This window comes from Pseudonaja textilis, chromosome 3, assembly GCF_049901715.1.
Source record: "Pseudonaja textilis isolate UNSWEBS1 chromosome 3, rPseTex1.2, whole genome shotgun sequence".
Classification (NCBI taxonomy): domain Eukaryota; kingdom Metazoa; phylum Chordata; class Lepidosauria; order Squamata; family Elapidae; genus Pseudonaja; species Pseudonaja textilis.
Window position 1 is genome coordinate 110,984,455 of NC_141992.1, and position 22,169 is coordinate 111,006,623.

Below are 22,169 nucleotides of genomic sequence, written 5' to 3' on the forward strand. Positions count from 1 at the left end.
AAATCAGAATAATTCACACTGTTACATAGACTACGAGCTTGCGGCGAGAAGGAATCGATCGGTATTTTCAAGCATCTCGGTACGGATGAAACTAGCATCGGCAGATGAACTGCAGAAAGAGGGATTTTTCTTCAGCTTGAGAAGCACCTGGAAGAGAATGTGCAGTTTGACTGGAGCAAACTTTTTAAAAAGTCCTGCCATTTCTAGTATTGATGCGGAAGAAAGACGGGGTTTAAAAGAAACCGAAGCTCAGATTTTTATTGCTACGTGCTCAGCTTCGTGGAAAACAGGCGCGCTCAGAGGCGACGTTAGACTTTACGGATTTTTATCGCAACTATTCGTTAATCTTGGCAGAGTCCCAAATCCTACACAAGGTTGAATGGGAATAGTTATATAGAAAAGAGACCGGCCGGGCGAGGAATATATTACGAAGTCGAAAAGGCACCTCGGCCTTCAGCATTTATTTCCCTTTGGCTGCCAGGAAAACTTGATTGGGGAACATTATTTTTACGATAAGCTTTTATTGCATTCAGAGGATATAGTGGGGGACCCGGTAAGTTTTGAGGGGACTCAGAAACGTGGGAAAAATCCACTTCTAGAAATTATACATCCATAGCTCAGTGTGGTAAGGGCCGGAAGCAGTGTTGCTCTGCTTCCGGTCCAGGCTGGAAGTTGTGCTAGGCCGCTCCGGATCCCTAGGAGCTCGGCGTGATGAAGGCCATCATCCAACGTGTCACTCGAGCCAGCGTGTCAGGTTCGCGGGAGCCGTTTTATGTTCCGATTCCGTTTTCTGTCAGCTGCCCAGCGTCCGTGGGCTCGCGTTTACCCCCTGACGCGGTGATTTAGAGGCCGTGTCTTCAGCTCTGCCATGCCGACGGGGCTTCTCGTAGCCGAGCTCCTTCAAAACCAACCAACGGATCGTATGTTCCGTTAAGCCCTGATTTGGCTTGAAATGTATCCTCACTTGGACATTGCTCCGAATCCCAGTTCTTTGTGGCAAGTCCGTATGGTTCATGTATTTGTCCACATCCTTCTTTTATCTTTAAAGCAACTTAAGTGTGGAACAAAAAAAGGAAGTGTGAACAGAAGTCCTAAATTGTTGATTCGTTATCTTATTACACAATACGCAAGGTGCTCTTTAGAGAACGGTAATTTGTGAGGATCAGCAGTCTCTTATGTGTTTTATACAGCAAGTGCAAAATTTATACACTGATATTATATCTTCATAACAACAGATTCGACAACTTGCATGTCTTTATTTAGGCAGAAGTAATATCCTGGCTTGATTTATTCAAAAGATTCTACATTATTTAATCATTTCATTGTAGTGTGGGAGTTTTAGAAGCATAATGTCTGTAATGTTTATTATTTATAATGTTTTTATCATTGTGGACTAAATCCTCACAAATTAGCATAGGATAAAAATATATAAATCAAAATAGTTAAGGGAACATAACAGAGACAGAGAAAGTACACTCCGGAAAGACAGTGAAATGTTTGGTAAAATAAAAACAGAAAATAGGAACTGCTTATATGCCATAAGAATAATTATTAGATTTAATACAAATCCAAATTCCGAAAACATTTGCACAGAGGCTAGCTTAGAATTCCCTTTAATTTGTGGACAACATTGAAATATCCTATTGATTAAAATAGGACGGTAACCATATGCTTTGCTTCCTTTGTCATAATTAGGTGGATGCAGTTACAGCAAAATTTCAGAAAAATGTTGATTCTGAGGTAGATTGTTAAAGATTTCTTTTTGTTTTTATTTTTAAAATATTAGTTGCCAGTGCATCCATGCAGAATTGAAATGTTATATGTTATAGTATAATAGTTACTGGTTGAAGGATTATAAAAGCAACAAGCTCATTACATATTAGTAGATGCATAAATCTACTTTCAGAGAAAAACAAATATAAAGACCAGCATGCCTTTGGGATGTAACATATATGACCTCCTTAGCCGAAGGTTTATTTGTAATGGGTTTGTTGCTTTTATAATCCTTCAATCAGTAACTATTAGAACATAGTAACACAATTGGAAATAGAAGGCAAAAACTGAATATATCTCTAAATGCAAAATATTTAATAAATCCTCATACAATCAATTTATATATGATAGGATGATATCAATATTTTAATACTTAAATATTTTAACATCTAAAAGGAATCTTTCAGACAAAATTCTATCTAACCAGTAAACCTCTTCAATAGGAATTTTACACATATACACTTCTAAACCTGACCACACAAACTAAAATATTTCACATGCTTAGGAAATACAGCCAATTTAAATAAATCCAGATGTTTTATTACAGAATTGTAAACCATGCAAAATTTAACCAATCTTGATGTGAGAAGAGAAACTAGTTTATTAAAAAATATGTTTTGTAAGCAATTGTTAAAAAAAATCTATCTCCACTGGAAATAAAATTGTGACACTTAATACAACTCTATAAAATAAGTTGCTTTCTGCATTTAGGAATAAGAAACTTTTGCATGTGTATGTATAGGGATATGACACAAAATACATTTAACTTCTTAAAAATATCCCTTATAGTTGGTGAGGAACAAATAAGTTCCATTGGACATGGCATTTGTGTGCTGTTGGGTATCTCTGTGGAAGACACACAGAAAGAGCTTGAGCACATGTAAGTATTTAACTTTTCTTCCACTTTGCAATTTACATATGTTTTACTTAAACAAATGATAGTTCCTAAATTTTTGCATCAGTTGTTATATATAGAATCTACAACTACTGTAAATCTCTTTACATTATCTTTGCTCCCCATTTTCTGGTCTTTATATTTGTAGAATATAATGTAGAATATATAGTACAGATAGAATATTGAATAACTTAATTTCAGAAAAGTTTCATAAAGGCCTCTGATTTTTCATACAGGGTTCGAAAGATATTAAATCTCCGTGTGTTTGAAGATGAAAGTGGGAAACACTGGTCTAAAAGTGTGATGGATAAGCAGTATGAAGTGCTATGTGTTAGCCAATTTACTCTTCAATGTATCCTGAAAGGAAATAAACCAGATTATCATATGGCAATGCCGTCTGATCAAGCAGAATCTTTCTACAACAGTTTCTTAGAGCACCTTCGCAAAGCATACAAGACAGAATTAATTAAAGGTAAGGCAAAATTAAATGATGAATTGAAATATTTCTCAGGTAATAAGCTAGGTTCCTACAGAAATTGCTATACTTTGTAATTTATTACACTATAATTCTTCTTTTAGTAAAATGATGTATTTGGTTTTGGGTATGTGGGAATGAAAATGAGTGCAGATATAAGAAAAAGTCTATGTGAATCACAGGAGAGAGAGATCATAAACACATGAAGAAAAAGATGAATTTTTGAATTGGCATATTCCCCATTTAAAAGCTAGGGTGAAGAGTATATTTGCCTCCCTGGTTGCCTGGGAGACTTCTGACCTAAGGGTCTCACAAAAAGACAATTCTTGATTTCTTTCAGTTGTGTTTATGTGTTTTATAAGCCTAATTTCTTTCTTCTGCTTTGATTCAAGAGTGAACCAATTCCTTTTACTTAAAAAAGGTGTGAGAGAAAATATTGCCTCTGGGTGTATATTTCTTTGAGGCGTTTCTTCTTTTCACCATTTTTTTTTTCAAATTCTCCTTCCCCTGTTCACCATGAGTTTGTTTTAAATCAGGAGTAAGTAACCTGAGTCCACAGTTATTCCATGGCCACTAGAACACCACTGGTGGAATTTTCATTAATGCCTTTTTTCTATCTGTAGGCAACAGAGGATGGAATAGATACTGCAGTGGCATTGATTTCTACATTTAGCTCCCTAGTCCTCAAAATTCACAAAAAAGAGAGTAATTTTTATTTCTGCCACTTAGTGATGTTACTGTATCCTCAGATATGCCCCACAATTTCCCAGTGTCTGCTTCAGGGCCAGTCAGAACCATGCAGTAATTCGGATCATTTTACATTTGATTTGATATATTTACATCTTTTAAAAAATTGTTTTCTGGGCTAGAACATGGCACTTGTTAGCTGTGTATTTAGTCCCCAGTAAAATAAAAAAGGTAAGATCTAGATTGATTTGGTAGTAGGAGAGATATATACAAAGTTATCATTTTGAATTTTTTTTACAGTTTGAATCTCATAGATTCAAGAAGTTATAGATTTGAAAAGAAAGTATTAAAAAGTCAAGATTGAATTATCTTCATTATGTTTTGGTTTGAATTAATGGTAGAAGTATGATGATTTTAACAAAAGGAGAATTAAATATTGTTTATGGACAAGTACCCTTTCTCTTTTTGCCATCCAACTTTAATTTTTCAGATGGCAAATTTGGCGAATACATGCAGGTACATATTCAGAACGATGGACCTGTGACCATTGAACTGGAGTCTCCTACAGCCCCTGTTGACTCTAAACAAGTATGTTGTGGTAGTGCTTTTCTTTACCTACCTATTTTGAGATAGTCCGTATGTTGATATTAAAAGCCTTAACTATATTCTGCGAGCCTCATGTTTATGTTCTGACCTGAGAATAGCTAATCCTCATCTGGACAATAATTATTTTAAAAAGAAGTGAGGTTTCTCTTTGAGAGCATTAAAAACTTGTTAAGAAAATATTACTGCAACAACAACCATGGAAGAATGATAAACTAGTGATGATACTTTTGGATCATTATTGCTTTTGCCTCTTTTTCAGCTGAGGTTTTATATGTTGCCAAAGCATTGTTACAAAACCTTGAGTGTATTTTATTGTTATGTTTATAAGTTACTTAGAGTGTTTGATAGTTTTATATATCAGTCAATAATCTCGATGTACTTTACTGACACTGGATTGTAAGAGAGGATAACTAGAGTAGAATAGAATACTTTATTGGCCAAGACAAGGAGTTTGTCTTTGGTGCATATGCTCTCAGTGTACATTAAACAAAACATTAATCAAGAATAATAAAATATAACACTAAGCAATCAAATAATACTAGGAAACTAAATAAAAAATTAAATTGTAAAGATACAAGCAACAAGGTTATAGACATCAGTGGGAGGAGATAGATAATAGGAAGGATGAGAATAATAATAATAATGCAGTCTTAGTAAATAGTTTGACAGTGTTGTGGGAATTACTGTATTTTTCAGAGTATAAGACACACTTTTTCCACCCCCAAAAGTGGGTGGAAATGTCTGTGCATCTTATACAGTCAATGTTGCCAAAGTCCCGCCCAGCCACCGGCCCCTACCCTTTGGCCTCTGCCTCCCAGCAATTTGCCTCCTTACGGTAAACACCCTGTTTCAGTTTCAGCACAGCCTGATTAGCACAAGCAGCTGATTATCAGTTGGATCGGCCTCTCAACGATCAGCTGTTTCAGGCTACAGGGATTGCCTATTGCCCCCTCCGCGTGCCCCATTTTTGGCCTCTGCATCCCATTTTCGGCCTCCGCACACCCCGTTTTTGGCCTTTGTGCCCATTTTCTGCCCATTCCGATCCACACCGCCTAAATCGGGTGGAAAATGGGCCATGTGGAGGCCAAAAATGGGGCGTGCAGAGGCCGAAAATGGGATGCAAAGGTTGAAAATGGGGCGCGCAGAGGGGGCAATAGGCAGTCCCTGCAGCCTGAAACAGCTGATCGTTGAGAGGCCGATCCAACCAAATTTGCTGCTTGTGCTAATCAGGCTGTGCTGAAACTGAAACAGGGTGTTTGCTGTGTGCTGCAAAGAGGCAAATTGCTGGGAGGCAGAGGCAAAGGCAAGTTTTTTTTCCTCCTTATTTTCCTCCCTAAAAGCTAGTTGTGTTTTATACTCTGGAGAGTCTTATACTCTGAAAAATATGGTAGTTGTTTAGCAGAGTGATGGCATTTGGGGAAAAACTACCCTTGTGTCTAGTTGTTCTGGTGTGCAGTGCCCTATAATGTTGTTTTTGAGGGTAGAAGTTGAAACAATTTATGTCCAGGATGTGAGGGATCTGTAGCCCTCTTTTTGACCCGTGCAGCATACAGGTCCTTAATGGAAGGCAGGTTGGTAGCAGTTGTTTTTTCTGCAGTTCTAATTATCCATTGAAATCTGTGTCTGTCTCTGTCTTGTTGGGTTGCAGAACCGAACCAGACATTGATAGAGGTGCAGATGACAGGCTCACTAATTCCTCTGTAGAACTGTATCAGCAGAACTGTATCCTTGGGCAGTTTGAGCTTTCTGAGTTGACGCAAAAAAACCATTCTTTGTTGTGCTTTTTTGATGACGTTCGTGGTGTTACGTGCCCATTAAGTCTTTGAGGTATGATAGAACCTAGAAACTTGAAGGTCTCTATTGTTGATATTGTGTTGTCTAGTATTGTAAGAGGTGGTAGTATAGGAGGGTTTCTCCTATATCCTAGAAAAATGGATGCTGACAGAAGTCTGAATAGAAAAGAGGAAGCAATTCCTGTTTAATTTAAGCTAATGGGAAATGTTAGATCTGATATGTAATGGATCCAGTAGATTTGTGGAATGTGTGTCTTATTTTACATTGTATTATAGAATATATCATATTCCATGTTCTGTGAACAATTATTTCCACCAGGAATTTATTGTTTGCTTCTGTGCTTTCTTTCAAAACTTCTGCTGATCTGGCCCTTATTTGTCTTTTTGGTAGCTCTTTTTGCTCAGGGCAACATTTTCAATGAATTACACTAACATTGCATGTATTAATTTTAGATGCTACAGGGTCATGTAATAATAGAGTATTAACTGAGTCATATCATTTCTAAGACTGTGTGATTAGTAGTAGTCCACTTGTGCTTTATTAGGCTGATACTAGAGTTCTTAAGTTTCAGCTGTGTGCATATTAATATGAAACAAATATTGACAAATAAAAATCTGATCAAAGTATTAAAAATAGGTAATCAAAAATATCATTTTAGATATACTATAAGCTGTATTCTGCATGAATTAGTTGCTGCAAAAATTATTTTAATTAGATATGATTCTTACATTCTACTTTGTTGTGTTTTGAGTTAAGAAAAGGACAGGTAATTGCACAACCCAAATGAATACATTGCCCCTGATTGCTATTCTTTCCCCTAATATGAAGTAGTGTCAGCACATTCCTATACATCTGACATCGTAACCATACAGGTCAAACTCGAAAAATTAGAATATTGTGCAAAAGTCCATTTATTTCAGTAATGCAATTTAAAAGGTGAAACTAATATATGAGATAGACTCATTACACGCAAAGCAAGATAGCTCAAGCCGTGATGTGTCATAATTGAGATGATGATGGCTTACAGCTCATGGAAACCCCAAATCCATAATCTCAGAAAATTAGAATATTGTGAAAAGATTCAATATTTTAGGCTCAAAGTGTTCCACTCTAATCAGCTAATTAAGCCATAACACCTGCAAAGGATTCCTGAGCCTTTTGGTCTCTCAGTCTGGTTCAGTAGGAATCACAATCATGGGAAAGACTGCTGACCTGACAGTTGTGCAGAAAACCATCATTGACACCCTCCATAAGGAGGGAAAGCCTCAAAAGGTAATTGCAAAAGAAGTTGGATGTTCCCAAAGTGCTGTATCAAAGCACATTAATAGAAAGTTATGTGGAAGGGAAAAGTGTGGAAGACAAAGGTGCACAAGCAGCAGGGATGACCACAACCTGGAGAGGATTGTCAGGAAAAGGCCATTCAAAAGTGTTGGGGACTTTTACAAGGAGTGGACTGAGGCTGGAGTCAGTGCATCAAGAGCCACCACACACAGACGGATCCTGGACATGGGCTTCAAATGTCGTATTCCTCTTGTCAAGCCGCTCCTGAACAACAAACAACGTCCAAAGTATCTTACCCGGGCTAAAGAAAAACAGAACTGGTCTGTTGCTCAGTGGTCCAAAGTCCTCTTTTCTGATGAGAGCAACTTTTGGATCTCATTTGGAAACCAAGGACCCAGAGTCTGGAGGAAGAATGGAGAGGCACACACTGCAAGATGCTTGAAGTCCAGTGTGAAGTTTCCACAGTCTCTGTTGATTTGGGGAACCATGTCATCTGCTGGTGTTGGTCCACTGTGCTTCGTTAAGTCCAGGGTCAATGCAGCCATCTACCAGGAGATTTTGGAGCACTTCATACTTCCTTCCGCAGACAAGCTGACTTCATTTTCCAGCAGGACTTGGCACCTGCCCACACTGCCAAAAGCACCAAAACCTGGTTCAATGACCGTGGGATTACTGTGCTTGATTGGCCAGCAAACTCACCTGACCTGAACCCCATAGAGAATCTATGGGGCATTGCCAAGAGAAAGATGAGAGACATGAGACCAAACAATGCAGAAGAACTGAAGGCCGCTATTGAAGCATCCTGGTCTTCCATAACACCTCAGCAGTGCCACAGGCTGTTAGATTCCATGCCAAGCCACATTGAGGCAGTAATTGCTGCAAAAGGGGCGCAAACCAAATACTGAGTACATATGCATGCTTATACTTTTCATAGGTCCGATGTTGTTCTATGTACAAGCCTTGTTTTATTGATTGCATGTTATATTCTGTTTTCCTGAGATTGTGGATTTGGGGTTTTCATGAGCTGTAATTCATAATTACAATTATGAATTACAATTACATCACAATTATGACAAATCACGGCTTAGACTATTTTGTTTTGCATGTAATGAGTCTATCTCATATATTAGTTTCACCTTTTAAGTTGCATTACTGAAATAAATGAACTTTTGCACGATATTCTAATTTTTTGAGTTTCACCTGTATAATCTGTACTATATTTTCAGCTTGGGCTGGATTTCAAACTGGTCTAGTCTGTTGAATCCATTGAAACCCATTTTTGATATAGTTGAATTATAAGTAAGCTAATACTAAAATTTTATATTTATCCTGTTATTGGTCCCTAATCTACACTTTCTAGGAGTGGTTTATTCCCATAAAGAAACCTTCCAAAATGCTTGCTATTGTTACTTAATCAATTTCTTTTTAAATAAAAGAAAGAAAACAATAGCCTCAAATTATTTGCTTCATCTCAAGCTTCTTTCTAAATAAAAGCTTTGAAAGAAAATAACAATAAATTATTCTGTAGAGTCTTTTGGCTAGGGCTTTGTACCCAGGAACTGTAAAGAGTTGGCGAAATAACATCAGTGATATGTAAGAAGCTGTAATACTTCAAGAAAATTACTACACTTACTAGAAATATATTGTTAATGCTATTACTAGAAAAAAAGAAAATCATTTTAATATTTAATGCCTATTCTGCAGTATAACTATTGTGCAAATCCCATATGTTTGTTTTGCCTGTTGGAAACCAGACTGTGCTATAAGACTGACATTTTGAGATATGCTGTGACAAAGTAGAATCGCCAAGGAGTCTGTTCTGGAAAGGTTGTTGATATATATGTAAATAAGTTCTAATAACAGTCTTGTAATGATGAATATACATTGCCAGCATTCTATTTAAAGATTTTCATTACTGATCACAGGATGATCTTAATTATAGAAAATCATTAAGTGAGGATCTGTCACTTGCACATTTTTTTGATATGGTTCTGAATAATATTTGCTTCCTGTCAGTTTATTTGAACTTTTTCCTTGAGTGTTTTAAATATGTAGAACTTAAATTGATTCAATATAAAATTTAGATAGTCTGGTCATTTTTTGGTTTTCTTTTTTCCATATTATTATTGTTGCTGCTATCAAACATATCTTTGGTGATTTACAGATTATTTTGGACAATCCTTTTTAAAAGATTTTGGTGGCAAATCTTTACTTATTCAGAGATAATTTCCTATCCTAAACTTTTACTACACTATAAAACAGTGAAACAGATCAACGAGTGGCAGACTCATATACCAACTCTTCTATATATTTTATCTTCTCACACCATTTCAAAGTCTAATAAACATCACCCACCAATTCCAGGTACATATATTTGCTCACTATCAATGGCATATGAGATCTGTTATCAATTCCCCACAATATTCTATGCTGAACCAAAATAGCCAATCTGTGTGCAACAAGATCCATGGACTCAACTGACATAAAAATGGCAATTCCTAAACATTCTTGGAAAACATACTAATTTCATGGGACATTCTTTCTTTGACCACAAAGTGGCGATATGTGAGAAAAGTCCCTGAGACAACAGAGGTGAAATTTGTTAGAAGAATTTCAATAGCCTTTCAGGGCATTATTTCTTATCAAACAAAGTATGTTAACTATTCACTGCAAGAATGTCTGATCATGTCTAACTGCTGTTTTATGCAGTTCTGCCCTGCACTTTCTCTTTATGATTTCCTCCTCTCTCACTTTCTCCTATCAAATTGCATTTTTCTCAGGACAATAAGCTCATTTATTTATTGGTGCATCTATTACAATAAACTGACACAGCTACTCCCTTAAAAATAAGAATGTTTTAAAAAATGTATGGATACTATGTCCAGCCTCCAAAATATTTATAGTTCTCTGCTTTCAGCCTTTTTCATAACTATTCTGCCCACATTCCCCCTACTCCCATAAGTTTATGCATGTAACTTGTTCTTTTCTGAGGTCTATACCCCCGTATATCTGATGAAGAGGATTGGCGTAATCTGCAAAAACTTCCTGTTCTTTACTGTTTGTCTTGTTTTGCTGCAAAAGGTTAACATGGTTTTTTTTTTGAAATTGCACTACTTCCATTTACATTCATTCACAAATGTGCTTTTCCATCTTTTCTTTAACACAGTTAGCAAAACTTGAGAAACAACAACAGAGGAAAGAGAAAACCAGAATGAAGGTTCCTTCTGAATCAAGCAGAGAACGAAATCTTCCTAGAAGTAAAAATGATCCAAGTGCAAGCAGTGGGGCTGAAGGAGATGTTTCTTCTGAAAGGGAACCGTAACTTCTCAAAGCACCTTCAGGTATGAACTTTCTGCCCCTGCTCTTGTTGAAAAGGTCCATTTCCTGCCATTTTAAGTCTTGTGTAAATTATTATTTTCTTTTCAATCCTTTTTCAATATTTAAATCTGCTTCCACTTCATTTCATATAGCTCAGTTTTAGTGTGTGTGTGTGTGTGTGTGTGTGTGTGTGTGTGTGTAGTTACCTCTCTACCTTTTCATTTTTAGTGGTGTTTTCATTCCCCCTCTCCTGCTTGGGGCAATTATTGATAAATAATTAGAAATTTCCTTTATTCCAAAAACATTCTGGACTATGGTCATAGCTATTTATGTATTCCAACCTCTTAATCACTGAGAGACATTTAAGGAACAAAACATTTTAAAATGTCTTACATATTCAGGCTATGTTTCTCCACTTGTTTGTAAACTTTTAGTGACATTTTTTTGTGATTTGGTGTAGGGCAATTTTTCCTGCAATATATTAATTAAAATATGCCAAATAGGGCCTAGGTCCAGATCTAAAAGGTATCTGTTAAAAGAGCTTTATTTCTTGTATAAGTTAGCACAGGGAAAAATAATAATGGAATGTATAATGGAATGGAATTTACCTGGAGCAGAGGGAGGGAGGGAGGGAGCTAGAAAAAGTATGTTACTTTTAATTGAATGTATGCATAATTAGCGAAGCCATGTACCTTGAAATTTTATTGTTATCTGAAAAGCAATTGCATGTTCTAGGATGGGATCGAATATAGTGTATCATAAAAATGAGGAAGGAAGGAAGACTAGTCAAAGGTGATATGTTAATCAGTAGAGGAAGAATCTTATAAAATATAAAATTATACTGGAAAAAGTGGTCATTAGTTTCTCTTTTTCTCCCCTTCTCTCTTTGAAGTTATACATGGCTGAACTTGAGAAAAAAATAATAGAAACCACAATTATGAAGTAGTTTTTTTTCTATCTTGAAATAATATTCCTTCTTTAATAACTGCTATGTACTATTCAGTTGATCAGGGAAACTTATAAGTGCTATAAACAAACAAAATAAAAACAACCAAGTAAAATCTATAATTAAAACATTACTTGATCATTTGTAGAATATTTATTTATATTTGCCTTAACATACTGATGACATTAAGGTAAAACTTCCAGGTAGCTTCGAATAAAAAACAGTAAAAACAGTTTAAAGGATTAAAAGGAATGAAAGAAAGTAAAATAATTAAAATGAATAGCTAGAAGCCTGTATGTGCATTAAAAAAATTTTTTTAAGGTGATAATGTTAACTTCTGCTGGGAACGCCTTTCAGAGTTTGGGCCGCAATATAGAAGACTCAGTCCTGGGTTGCCCTTAGATGAGCTCATTGTAACTATAGGGGAACCTCTTTGGATGATATCAATAAGCAGAGGATCCTTCTTAGTGATTTTTATTTTGCTCAGAAGTGAAGTATTAGCCAGTGCAATGGTTAAGTACAGGTGTAGGATTTTTTTTATTTTGCTTTCTTCTTGAGCCCAACCTGTTTGTCAAATTTTGTGCCAGCTGAAATTTCCATTTGCAAATGTTAGGATTAAAAAACATAAAACACTCTTAAAACGTTATAGCTTGGAGTTTACCAATAGATGAAATAATAGTTTGAAGTTACTTTTTTTTTCCAGAAAGCAACCATAGGTATCCGCCATAGCTGATAAAAAATGCTCATGATTGTTGGTCCAGTCTGAAAAAACCAGAAAAAAGATTTGAGGCCTGCAGCTATATACTGCTTCTGGAGAATAACTTCATTCAGAATAGATTTGTTGCACAGGAAGGTTAAAAAATATATTGCAGTTTGAGCACTTCATTTTCTGCTTTTTTGTTTTTAAAACTAGAAGATCTGGACAAGTATCAATGGAGAGACTATAATGGAGAGTACTTACTCCCAGTAAAAAGAATTTGTTTAGGACATTAACACTTTAAAGCAAAGGTCTTCAAACTTGACAGCTTTAAGACCTGTGGACTTCAACTCCCAGAATTCCTGAGCTAACATGACTGGAGGAGGAATTCTGGGAGTTGAAGTCCACAAGTCTTAAAGCTGTCAAGTTTGAAGACCTCTGCTTTAAAGAGACTGCTTCTTCCATTCATTGACAGATAAGAAAAAAGCACAAAGGATGTTCTGAAAAATCTTTGTTTCACCCCACTATCATGTTTTAGCGGTTAGAATGTAGTACTGCAGGCTAATTCACTGCTCACCATAGGAGTTCAATTCTGACCTGCTCAGACTGAGTCTTCCATCCTTCTGAGGTCAGTAAAATGAGGAGCCAGATTGTTGGGGACAATAGGCTGACTCTGTAAACCACTTAGAGAGGGCTGAAAAGCACTGTGAAACGGTGTATAAATAAGTGCTATTGCTATTATATGGAAATTCTTCAGATGCTGTGAAAATTCCTTTACTTTTCAAAAAGTTCAGAATGAGCATTTTTGAGAGAGACAGAGAGAAAGAGAAAGAGGGAGTGGGAGATAGATAAATAGAACTCAAAATTGGGTGACGTTCACATTTGCTACCACAATTTTAATTTAGTTGTGGCTAGTTGCTGTGCTGTTGTACCAAAAGTCCAGTTTGCCAGATTGCTTTTAAATCCTTACTGTTAAAAGGGTTGGATGGCTCTTATAAAAAGGAAAAGAATAAAAGTTTGTGAATGACAGTTGATAACATTACTGTAGGTGGTCACTTTTATTACTTTGTCATACTAAACAATTGTTTTGCTGTAGGTCCTTTATATTTCCTTGTGTGCTGAGACAAATAGCAACTTGATTTAGATGAATGCTAATGTTTGCATAAAACATGGCACATAGCCCAAGGCAGTAATTAAAAGAGACAGGCTATAATTTGGAAAGAGTGTTGGCTCAACTCTCAGTTTGTGATGAAATCACTAGATTTCTCCACCTCTCTTTGCAACATGTAAGTAGCAGTGTTGCTGTTTTACTGTAGAGGAGTGAAAGAGTAACTGAGGATATATCATTCATACAGTGGTTCAAAATAGAACCTCAACCATCTCTGGGCTCCCTTGTCTTGAGCATGGCTTCCCTTTTGGCTTTTAGTTAAACATGAACCATTGTTTGCCAAGATGTCCAACTTGATAAGTTGTGATTAGTACCTGCCCTCAAACCAGAATTAACTTTCTGATTCAAGGGCAAGTGTTACCCATAATTTTCCTATTCAGACCTCACAGCGCATTATGATGTAACATTAAAGGGATTTGCCTATATGTTGCTGTGGGTGCATAAAATTGCCATAGCTATATAACATCTGAAATACCTAACATATAAAATATTGTACAACCGCTAATCTACTTTTTTTATTTCCCAAAAGAACAAGTCAGTGCTTTAAAGGCTGATGGATGTGATTAAAAAAAACAGTCTAGCATCATCAGATCAATACAGGTGACGCTGCTTGCCTGGCAAAGCTGCCATCTAATTGTGTCACTGGATTGCTGGAACAATTTATTTTTACCTTGCAAAGGAATTAATTAATGTGTGGGCTGAGTAATTATTTGTCCGCATGATGGAGCAATTCAACAACCACTTCAATGGTGAATTTTCTGTAAGTCCTGAAACTATTTTTGGTGTGTCTAGGGTAACTCTGCTTTTTCAAAATGACTCACTGAACATTTTGCTCAATTTTCCTCATTGAGTTCAATGACAGATTCATAAAATTCTGAAAGAAAGCCATTCAATCAAACAAACGACTTCCTATGTTTTCATTTTGAAAATTGTTTTTGCTCTCTGACTTCTCACGATGAAGATATTTAAAGCAAACATCCTGGGCAGTGGTAACATGATGTCTCTTCATTTTGAATCATTTAAATCATGAAACAAATGAGGGGAAAAGGGAAATAATGTTCAAATTCAGTGACATAGTAAAGAAAAAAGGATACTGGACATGTTGAAGGAGAAGTATTCAAATATCAGAATACAGACTCCTCTGATAGAAGAGGATTGATAAGAATCATCAAAACTGTATCACCTCTAGTGACTACATAGATAGGCCTCCATAATGATTGGTTCCCAGTCTGGTCTTCATATCTTTGAATAGCACACACATGACACTGTAATCAAATTTGGTCCTGATCATTTTTTTCTTCTTCTGTTTCCTTATACCTTTCTCTGCATTATAAACTTCTCAAGAGAGTTGCATCCAAAATACAAAAAATTGAGCATTATTTGGATGTTGAGTAAGAACTCTGGACTGGTTTGTTTCCTTGGCTATCTATGGTATTCTCAAGACTCTTTTCCATAAGCATCAGCATTTTTTCTATCATTCTTCTTGATCCAAATTTTGCTTCTATAGATCTCCAGAGAGAACTGGTTCGTTGTCAGCTGCTCTTCGGAGCTACCGGTTCTATAGAACCAGGCCGAACTGGTAGAATCCCACCCCTGGTAGCATTCCCCCAGACTTAGTTGGTACACAATTTGAGAGTCCTGCTAGACTCAGAGTTCCTGTTTGATGAGCAGGTAGCAGCCATAGCTCAGGGGATGGAGTTGGGTGGGAAGCTTTGCACAGATGAATCTTGGGTACCAATTGCACCCTTTCTTGCTTACATCATTCTTGCCTTAGTCATTTCCCATTTGGATTATTGCAATGCACTAATGTCCTGGAAGACATTGTCCTTGGAGACTGACCTTGAAGACACTCAAAAACTACACCTAGTTCCAGATTACAGAGTAATGCTCAAAGGTTTACCAATGTTATACCTTTATTGCGCAAGCTGCACTGGCTCCTAGTCTTCATCCAAATGCAATTCAAGGTGCTAGTTATCACCTGTAAAGCCTTACATGGTCCAGGATCGGGATATTTGCAGGGCTGCCTTTCCATACAAATATCTGCTCATCCCTTTAGATCACATAAGATAGGCATCCTCCAGATTCCTGCTGTGAAATCCTGCCACCTAGTGGAACACGGAAGTGTGCCTTTTTATGGCTGTTCCTACTTAGTGAAACAACTCCCCTCCCTCTAGCAATTCAGCAGGCCTCTAACCCTTTTAAGCTTTTTTCGGAAAGCCAATAAGACTTGGCTCTTTACTGAAGAAATGGGATAGGATTGAATAGATAGAAAATATGGAATGAGAGGAGTTTGCTATGGGCCATCCCAAGAGAATAATTAAGGCACAGAGGTTTTGTTTTACTGTTTTATGACTATTAATTATAAACTTGTGAGCCTAAGATGGGCAGACATATAAATCTTAAATAAACTGCTTTTTTTATAAAGGCATTTTTTGTTCAGTGCCTGGAAATCCACAGAAGTCAGAGCTCCTGTCTGGTTGTTGAGCCTTGCAAGAAGCAGCTTCCTTCAGGAAATTAGCCTCTTCGTGCAAGTCCAGTCATTGTTGTGCCCTCTCGTGACAGAAGTCAAAATATTTGATATTTTAGCTTCTATTCTGAGCAAATGGGGTAAATGGGAACTTTTCTATCTGCTGATTGGGTATCGTGGGAGTTTAAAATGCTACACTGACAACAAGTTTAACAGGAATCAGCAGAGTGAGACAGTTACTAGTAGGTTTAATATAGTTCTGGGCTACCCTGAAGAAAGATCATATCAAATGTACACAAAGTCATTATTCCTCTCTTCTTGGCATTAGTGAGACCACACCTGAAATACTGTGTATGATTTAGAACTCATCATTTTCAGTTGAATATTAACAGGCTTGAGAGGATTCAGAGGATGACAACAAAGATGGTACAGGGAGCTGAGGACGTGCCCTATTGAGAATAGTAAAGAACTTGGGATATTCAGGGAGCCATATATAGATAGGTACATGTAGAAACTACAGGGAAGAGTGCATTAACTATTTTTCCATTGCCATATAAAGTAGGACTGGAAATAATGAGTATAAGTTGCAACTACCTAGATTTCATTTCAGTATAAGGAAAAATAACTGAGAGTAAGATCTGTACAATAATGGAATAATCTATAAAGATTGTGTAGGCTCCATCTCTGGAGATTTTAAAGAAGATTTTAGATAGTGCTTTCTCTTTCTCATGGATGGGGTAAAATGGTTTCCCATACATTGCAGGTTGGAGCACATAACCTCATAGGCTCTACAATTGTATGATCTCTGACAAGAAGGCACGTGGTTCGAAAGATAGTCTTAGTGTAGGAATCTTAGGAAGATTAGTCTTTAACAACAGTAATACTAGCATCTTAGGAAGATTAATACACATGTGTAATTTTAGGAAGATTAGACTTCCTGCTAAGTTTTGCCAAACTTATTGCTTTCAAATCCATGCTGAATGTTCTTGATTTTTTTTAGTGATATTATTCCTATAACCTGGATTACTTTTACAATTCTAATCATTTACTGATTGTAAAATTCAGTGGCCGCTATTCAGGCATCAAGGTTGAGCTGTCTTCTTTGTCTTCTTTTGTTGTCTCTCTCAAGTCCATAAAGCTTTTAACAATTCCCCCCCCCCCTCCATTTTTATCCTCCCTGTTCTCTTTCCATTCTTCTTTCCATTCTTGGCAAAATGAATGTTTTGATCATGTGTGAATGTAAGTACTATATTTTTTTGTCTTGTCTTTGTGTTTTCAGAAAATATGATGTCCCTTTGCAAATTATCTGAATTGGTGGCTTTTTGCATCAGGCATACATTCCTTGTATTATTTTGACTTAAACACTGCCCAATTTAAATCAACTGGGCAGCTTATAACATAAAAACAGAACATAAAAAATTTAGATTAAAAACAGCAAAAAATATGTGGCAGATTTGGTCAAGACAATATCATAAGAACAAGGATATTGTTCTTAACATTCCATTGTCTTGTGCCATCCTTTTAAAGACTACATCCAAGAGGGCAGGGTGAGTTTTTTTTTTCTGTTATGGAGCATCTTCTTCTATTGTATTTCATGAGGGATATTGGTAGTGAGTAAAATTATGAACTATACTTAGTCCTCATTTAACAACCACTCATTCAACAACTGTTTGAGTTGCTATGGTGGTGATGAGTGGTAGTTAACTACCAGTCCTCAGAGTTCTGGCTGCCCCAGCACCTGGAGTCATATGATTGCAATCTGGACATTTGGCACCCAGGTCACACTTAAATAGTTGCAGCATCCTGCAATCACATAACCATTTGTGATCCTCCCTGCTGGCTTTCAACAAGTAGAATCAGTGGGGATGTTGGCAGGGAGACTCACAAGTTATTCTGGTAAGTCACTCACACTGTCTGTCTCTCACTTGGCATCAGTCACCCTCTGGCACAGCCTCGGTCAACTTGTGTTCGCAGGCCTCCCACACAGCCCTGTCTGCCTTGGGCCTACTGTGCTTGACCCATATGTGGCATTGTGCCTTATCTGTCTGCTGGCCTGCTTCCAATCTACCTGGGACTTGCTTACTAGGGAGTGCCAGTATTGCTGTCATTAAATGATGTCACGTGACATCACACTTTATGAATGCATCAGTAAGTGATAGAAATTCCTGTTCCAATTACTGTTGTTAACTGAGGACTACCTGTGGGCTAATACCATATTAGAAAGATATACAGTACTATACGTAAGAGTTTTACTTGTGTACAGTTAATTTCATGGATAAAATAATAAATGATGCATTGTCAGACGTGAACAACTAGACCTTATATAGAGTTCAAGCTAGTTACTTTATTGTTCTATGCCTAATCCAACTTTTGCCTGGGAACAACTAGATAAGGCTCAAAGACATTCATTGCCCTCTTGTGTTTACATAACAAGTTCCAGAATAATTCCCTGCTTGTGCCCTCTTCCAACTGGGCGTGTTGCTCTTCAACAGACATAGTGAAAAGAAGTTGGGACCAAGTTAAAGCTTTGATTCCCAAAACATGGGCACTTGTCCCGGGCTAGAATTTACTTTGAAAAATAAAATTCTCCGTGTTGAAAGGATCCACAATTTCATGCCATTAAGCATAAGAAAATTGTACATTTTTTTCTTTCTCTTTCACCACTAAAATTGGCAGTAGCATCATCCATCTAATTTAGATTCTGTTTACCTATATTGTAGCATCATATTTGGCAATTACATCTTTGAGTAAATGGGAGTGTAGCCACAGAGATTTCTTGGGCAGCATTAACTACACAAATCCAGTGAATCACTTTCATGTTGTTCAGGACACTAAGAAATGTACTTGTAGCTATTGAGTGGAAAGATTTTCCAGAAAAACTGCCTCAGCTATTTATACTGAGAAATGCCAGGCAAATTGCTCATGATAACATATAGGGAGATTATTTTGAAAGTTTGAACAGATGTTTAAAATGCTATATGAAATCATTTGGTCTCTTTTTTGTATGATTAAAGATTAAGAGTTAAGGCCAGTGGCAATTAAAATGTATCTGGAGAATGGAAGGGTTTTTTTTCTGTATCACATGATATATTTTCTTTCTTCCCTTTCTTTTTAACAGGAAAGCTCATAAAACACTACTGGTGACCTTCTGTGCTCGTTAGCTGAGGATGCTAAATTTTTAGATGAAAAATTATTTGATGCAAAAGGAGAATTTGACAGAAGTGAGGATCTCCATCATGCTGTATTACAAACTACCAAAGGAATATTATCAATGTCCACCGTTAATAGGTTTTAAAGCAAGTTTCTATTTGGGTCATTTCTTATTTAGGATATTTTCATTACAGAAATTATATAACTATCCCTTCCATATAGTTAGGTTTTATATAACTGAAATGCCCACATTATTTTACCAATGCATATAGTTCTTGGCATAAATGCTCTCATCATTACAACAGTTCCTCCCTCTGCTCTTCCAGTGGGCATGATCAATCTATCAACAGCTGAAGAGGATGGCTGGAGGAGCAGAATAGAAATGCCCCTTGCATTTTGGAAGCTCAGTACAACTGCAGGTGTTCTCTGTCTCCCCTACCCCACCCCACCCCACCCCAAACAATCTGAATCCTCAAAGGAATCCCCAGGTTGTTTGTGTTTTCCAGGTTGATGAAGAGGTCCATTATTTGTGTTTTGAGCTGTGTGATGCTTAGAATGTCTCTTAAAATTCAACTCAATACTTGAAATTAAATGTCCCTCCCTCAGTAAAGGAGGGTTACATCCTGATAGAATCATTTTCCAGCTGAAATGTGTGGATGTCTTTCATACTGTAAACATTGATAGTGTAGTGGGACAACTCTATCAGAGTTACTGTTTTAGAAATCAGTCCTGTGCGTGGATATCTATAGAGCTCTTTCTGACATTTTTCTGTACTTCCTTTCCATACTGCCAGACATTATGAGAAGGCCCATACCGTGTGGGACAGAGTCTCCTGCATCTTTTACCTTCCAGACACTGAAGTGAGGGATAGTCATAGCAGTAGCTCCTTCTCTGTGTACAAGACTGTTTATGCTTTCTTGGCTCTACCTGAAGGAGCTGTGCTGCAGTAGCCCTCGTCTCACCAGTGATAACCTGTAGGCCTCCGTTACGGATGAGGCAAGTTTGTTATGCAAGTTGTAGCAGCATAAATATAATAGATCTTATGATCCATTTCATTAAAATAAATTTTCTCTTACTTTTTTTCTTTTAAGAGCATTCTTCTACTTTTGGTCCATCTAATGTACAGGTATCAAACTCTCATGTTTGCCGTCACGTCACTTTTGCAACATTTCCCCCCTTCGTGGAGTTGGGGTGGGCTTGGCCTGTGCGTGACACATCTGGCCTGTGGGCCACCAGTTTGACACCCCCGATCTAATGTATCTTTTCAGAATAAAGTATAAAATGCATTGTTTGTGTGTTGACTGTGTTTGGCTGTACAATCTGTGGAAAAAACTGAATTCAAGTTAGATTAATTTACCAATTATTTAAACTGTGAACTGTGTGTGTTTATATGTGTCAGTTAAATTTTTTCAAAGCAAAGGACTTTATTAATAAAGTACAGCATCTGAACAACTTTTCTATTTGCTAAGCCTGTTTTTTTTTTTTTTTTTAGGAAATTCAATGTGTTTTAGTGTTAGATATCAATATTGTCTATTAGGAAAGTTTAATGAAATGCTTCTTTTCTTTTAATATTTAAAAGAAAATATTTCTGAGGCAGTTCTTACTTTCTTTAGGTATCTCTCGTGTTCACTGGGTGCTGATGACCAGGGTGGCATTCACACAGCATGGGAATATGCGATTCAAACACCAGGCCCATCCAGCCCTGCATTTTTTACTCAGTCATATGGGAAAGAAAGCTCCAGTAGGAGTAGAGTTGGAGCAAAGGAGACCTTCAATTGCCATTTTTCAGAAAGATGCTGTTTCTCTTGGGAAAGGGCTTTTTGATTACAACATAAACACAGTGGCCTTGAGAAACAGTGATGCTCCTCTTATAAAGCTAATAAAGGCAATCTGATCTTACCCTTGCCCCAAAGTGAAATGGTAGAGGCAACAGCATCTTTGCAAACTACCCTGATATATTGAAAAGTTGGAAATATCATAGTTTTACAAATCAGGGCTAGCAAATTTATTTTCTTACTACAGTCTTTGTCAAATACAGAATTTGCTATCATTCCAAATGGTGTATCTTTCGATTTTATAGTAGCCTGTGATCCATGATTATCTGTATCCTAGGAAATAACAGCTGTTTAAGATACCTGTTGTAATCTGATAGTATCACTGTTTAATATCATTGATCATATGATGGCAGGGTATTGTTGGATTTATTGTATATAAATCATACATGTTGCAATATAAGTATTCCTTGAGTTTTCATACTAGATTAGTTACACCAGTGGTTCCCAACCTTTTTGGTACCAGGGCCCAGTTTTGTGGAAGACAATTTTACTTGCTTGCCAACTGTTCACCTCCAGCTGTGCTGCCCAGTACCTAACAGACCATGGACAGGTACCGGTCTGTAGCTCAGGAGTTGGGGATCCCTGAGCTATACATTTGAATAAAGAACAGTATGAAAAAATGAATTCTATTTTAATTTGAAGTAGTATAGATGTTTTTGTCAATGATCCAGAATTAGTAAAATTGCTGAAGGTTTGGCAGCTAACTACCGTGTTTCTCACAAAATAAGGCCGGGCCTTTTTTTTTTTTTGACCCCTGAAAAAACAGCTAGGCCGTCTTTTCGGGGGTGACTTAATTTCCTCCTCCACCTAGAGCGGCCCATACGCACATACCTCGCCGCGAGACCACTTCTATCGGCCGCTGAAAGCTCCCCAAAGGCAGAGTCCCCAGCTGCTTTGGGGCAAGGCGTGGCTGCCCATGTCCCCTCGCCTTTAGGCAGTCTCTTTTGGGCGATGGAAGCTCCCCAAATGCAGTCACCAGCCACTTTGATCGGCCGGTAGAAGCGGCCTCGGGCGAGCGCACACACACACACTCCCCTCGCCGCGAGGCCGCTTCTTTGGCAGACTAAAGCTCCCTTG

The 22,169-nt window shown here is 37.2% G+C and overlaps 1 protein-coding gene across 2 annotated transcripts; it reads left to right on the forward strand.

Annotated features, from left to right (window-relative positions):
- The first annotated feature begins 247 nt into the window (after nucleotides 1-247).
- On the forward strand, nucleotides 248-21,485 carry DTD1 (D-aminoacyl-tRNA deacylase 1). 2 transcript variants are annotated; one of them, XM_026700976.2, is made up of 6 exons: nucleotides 248-754; nucleotides 2,563-2,653; nucleotides 2,905-3,140; nucleotides 4,321-4,418; nucleotides 10,678-10,852; nucleotides 19,226-20,710. In XM_026700976.2, the coding sequence occupies exons 1-5, from the start codon at nucleotides 712-714 to the stop codon at nucleotides 10,831-10,833; spliced, it is 624 nt and encodes a 207-aa protein (XP_026556761.2). In that variant the 5' UTR covers nucleotides 248-711; the 3' UTR covers nucleotides 10,834-10,852; nucleotides 19,226-20,710. The 2 variants fall into 2 exon arrangements, with proteins under 2 accessions (XP_026556761.2, XP_087786753.1); XM_087930627.1 differs by lacking the exon at nucleotides 19,226-20,710 and adding an exon at nucleotides 20,871-21,485 and having other exon boundaries at nucleotides 638-754.
- Nucleotides 21,486-22,169: the final 684 nt, after the last annotated feature.